Source organism: Nematolebias whitei, chromosome 13 (assembly GCF_014905685.2).
Source record: "Nematolebias whitei isolate Nwh7 chromosome 13, NemWhi1, whole genome shotgun sequence".
Taxonomy (NCBI): domain Eukaryota; kingdom Metazoa; phylum Chordata; class Actinopteri; order Cyprinodontiformes; family Rivulidae; genus Nematolebias; species Nematolebias whitei.
The window spans coordinates 2,538,510-2,540,540 of NC_056510.1; the positions used below are offsets into that span (position 1 = coordinate 2,538,510).

Consider the following 2,031-nt stretch of genomic DNA (forward strand, 5'->3'; position numbering starts at 1 on the left):
TGGTCCTGTTAGCAGCATGGTCCTGTTAGCAGCATGGTCCTGTTAGCAGCGTGGTCCTGTTAGCAGCATGGTCCTGTTAGCAGTGGGGTCCTGTTAGCACCATGGCTCCTTTTCTTGCACCTTGATGTAGATTCACACCAAAATGGATGTTGGTTCCTCACTTCTTTTTCTAGTTTTTCAGCTAACAAGAAGGTCGGACAGATCTAGGGTATTTCCAGTTCCCCCTCTTTGCTGTGCAACAGACAATAAAACAGATTTTTATAATTTTACGTCTAATAAAGAGTGCACATGTCATTAATCACAGGCCGCTGACCAACAGTTAGCGTAGATGCTAACTTAACATAGAAAAAAACACTGCAAAGCTAACATGATTAGCATTGTGTTTAGCATCGAATGACAAATCAAATGTTTCAAAGTCAATAATAACAGTCATATTTTGATGTCTTCAACTAAAGACAAATATTCCTTAAGTTTTAGCCAAACCTTCTACAGCAGGTACAGCAACTCTACTGGGACAAATGACACCATGCAGCAACCTTTTTCATTCAACCTTTATTTATACAGGTTAGTTTCATTGAGCCTCGAGGACTCATTTACAAGAGAGACCTGGATTTAACAAAGAAAGATGACAACAGACAACAATGACAGCAGTAGACAATCAGAAAAGAAAGCACAGATACAAGGTGTTCCTCAGGGTTCAGAGTTAGACAGGATCTGTTTCTGAAAAATAAACTCTGATTTACTTTCAGTTTCTTTAACAAGTTTTCGACATGAGACAAGAAAGATGCGAACTGACCAATATTTGTGAGAATCGACAAACTCAATCGGGCCACCATTTGAAGATAAATTAGAAGGAAGGACTGCTGGGACTGACTTCCTGTTCGAAAACAACATCCCTTTGGTTTTGTCAGTGTTTAGCACCAGTTTGAGACAGAACAAGTCTGACTGGATGATGTCAAACGTGGATTTTAAAAGCTGGAAAACCTTAGCAACTGTTTTAGCTCGACAATAAACAACTGTGTCATCAGCATAGAAATGTAAGGATGCATCAGGGATGATCTGACCTTCATTTCTTATCAAGGTCAAGTTCAAGGTTTCTTTATTGTCATTTGCACCTCATGTGGTACATGTGGTGGAACAAAATTGTGTACACAGGGTCCCAGTTACATCCAACAAAAATATAAATTGTAAAGAAAAACAATAGTAAGAGCTAAGATTTAAGTAATAAGATCTTATCTAGATTGTGAAGAGGGTGGGTCCTAAGACTGAACCTTGTGGTACACCATCGTTAACAGTTAGATAACTGGAAGAAGTACCATTATATTGAACACATTGCCTTTGATCTGAGAGATGATTAGAGAACCAACCAATAGTGTGATCTGAGAAACCAAGTTCAACTCCCACCCTTTGTGTGTATAAATGCCATGTACCATGACTCAAACCATTTTAATACTAGTTATTTAAAATTTTTATCTTCTCTTTTTCCTCAGAGCATGATCTCCTCCATAGTGAATAGTTCTTACTATGCCAATGTCTCCACTGCCAAATGTCAAGAGTTCGGTCGTTGGTATAAGAAGTACAAAAAAATCAAAGGTAAGACCAGCGGTACACCTGCCAAATGCTTGCATCATTGATCAGTGATCAACACGTTTCTAAGACAGTTTGTGCTTGGAAACAATTATACAGCTGGTTTACTACGTGACATCTATTCATTCTTGGGCTGTTTAACATTTTTACAGTGCAATAACATAAATCTGTTCAAGTTTTCTGAAGATGGAAAGTCAAACTGAACTAAATTACTGTCAGAGCTAATTGTTTAGTTGCCACATGTCCTCTGCACCATAAACCACAGCTCAGCTCTGCTCATGGCGCTGAGCTCACATCTCTGGACACCCATTTGCGTCCACCTTTAGTTTTCTGAAACAGCAGAAAGTTTAAAGGGTCACCTCTGTGGACCAGCCTGGGCCCCAGGACTACTAAAGACCTGTTTACTACTGTTGACCAGCCCAGTCCTAAGGATCATTAAAGACC

At 39.4% G+C, this 2,031-nt stretch overlaps 1 protein-coding gene across 1 annotated transcript in view; it reads left to right on the top strand.

The window, feature by feature from the left end:
* Nucleotides 1-2,031, top strand: part of satb2 (SATB homeobox 2) — a 130,108-nt gene that overhangs the window by 87,931 nt on the left and 40,146 nt on the right. The window contains exon 5 of the mRNA XM_037687139.1: nt 1,491-1,593. Within this exon, the coding sequence (XP_037543067.1) occupies nt 1,491-1,593 (103 nt within the window). The remainder of the gene's footprint in view (nt 1-1,490; nt 1,594-2,031) is intronic.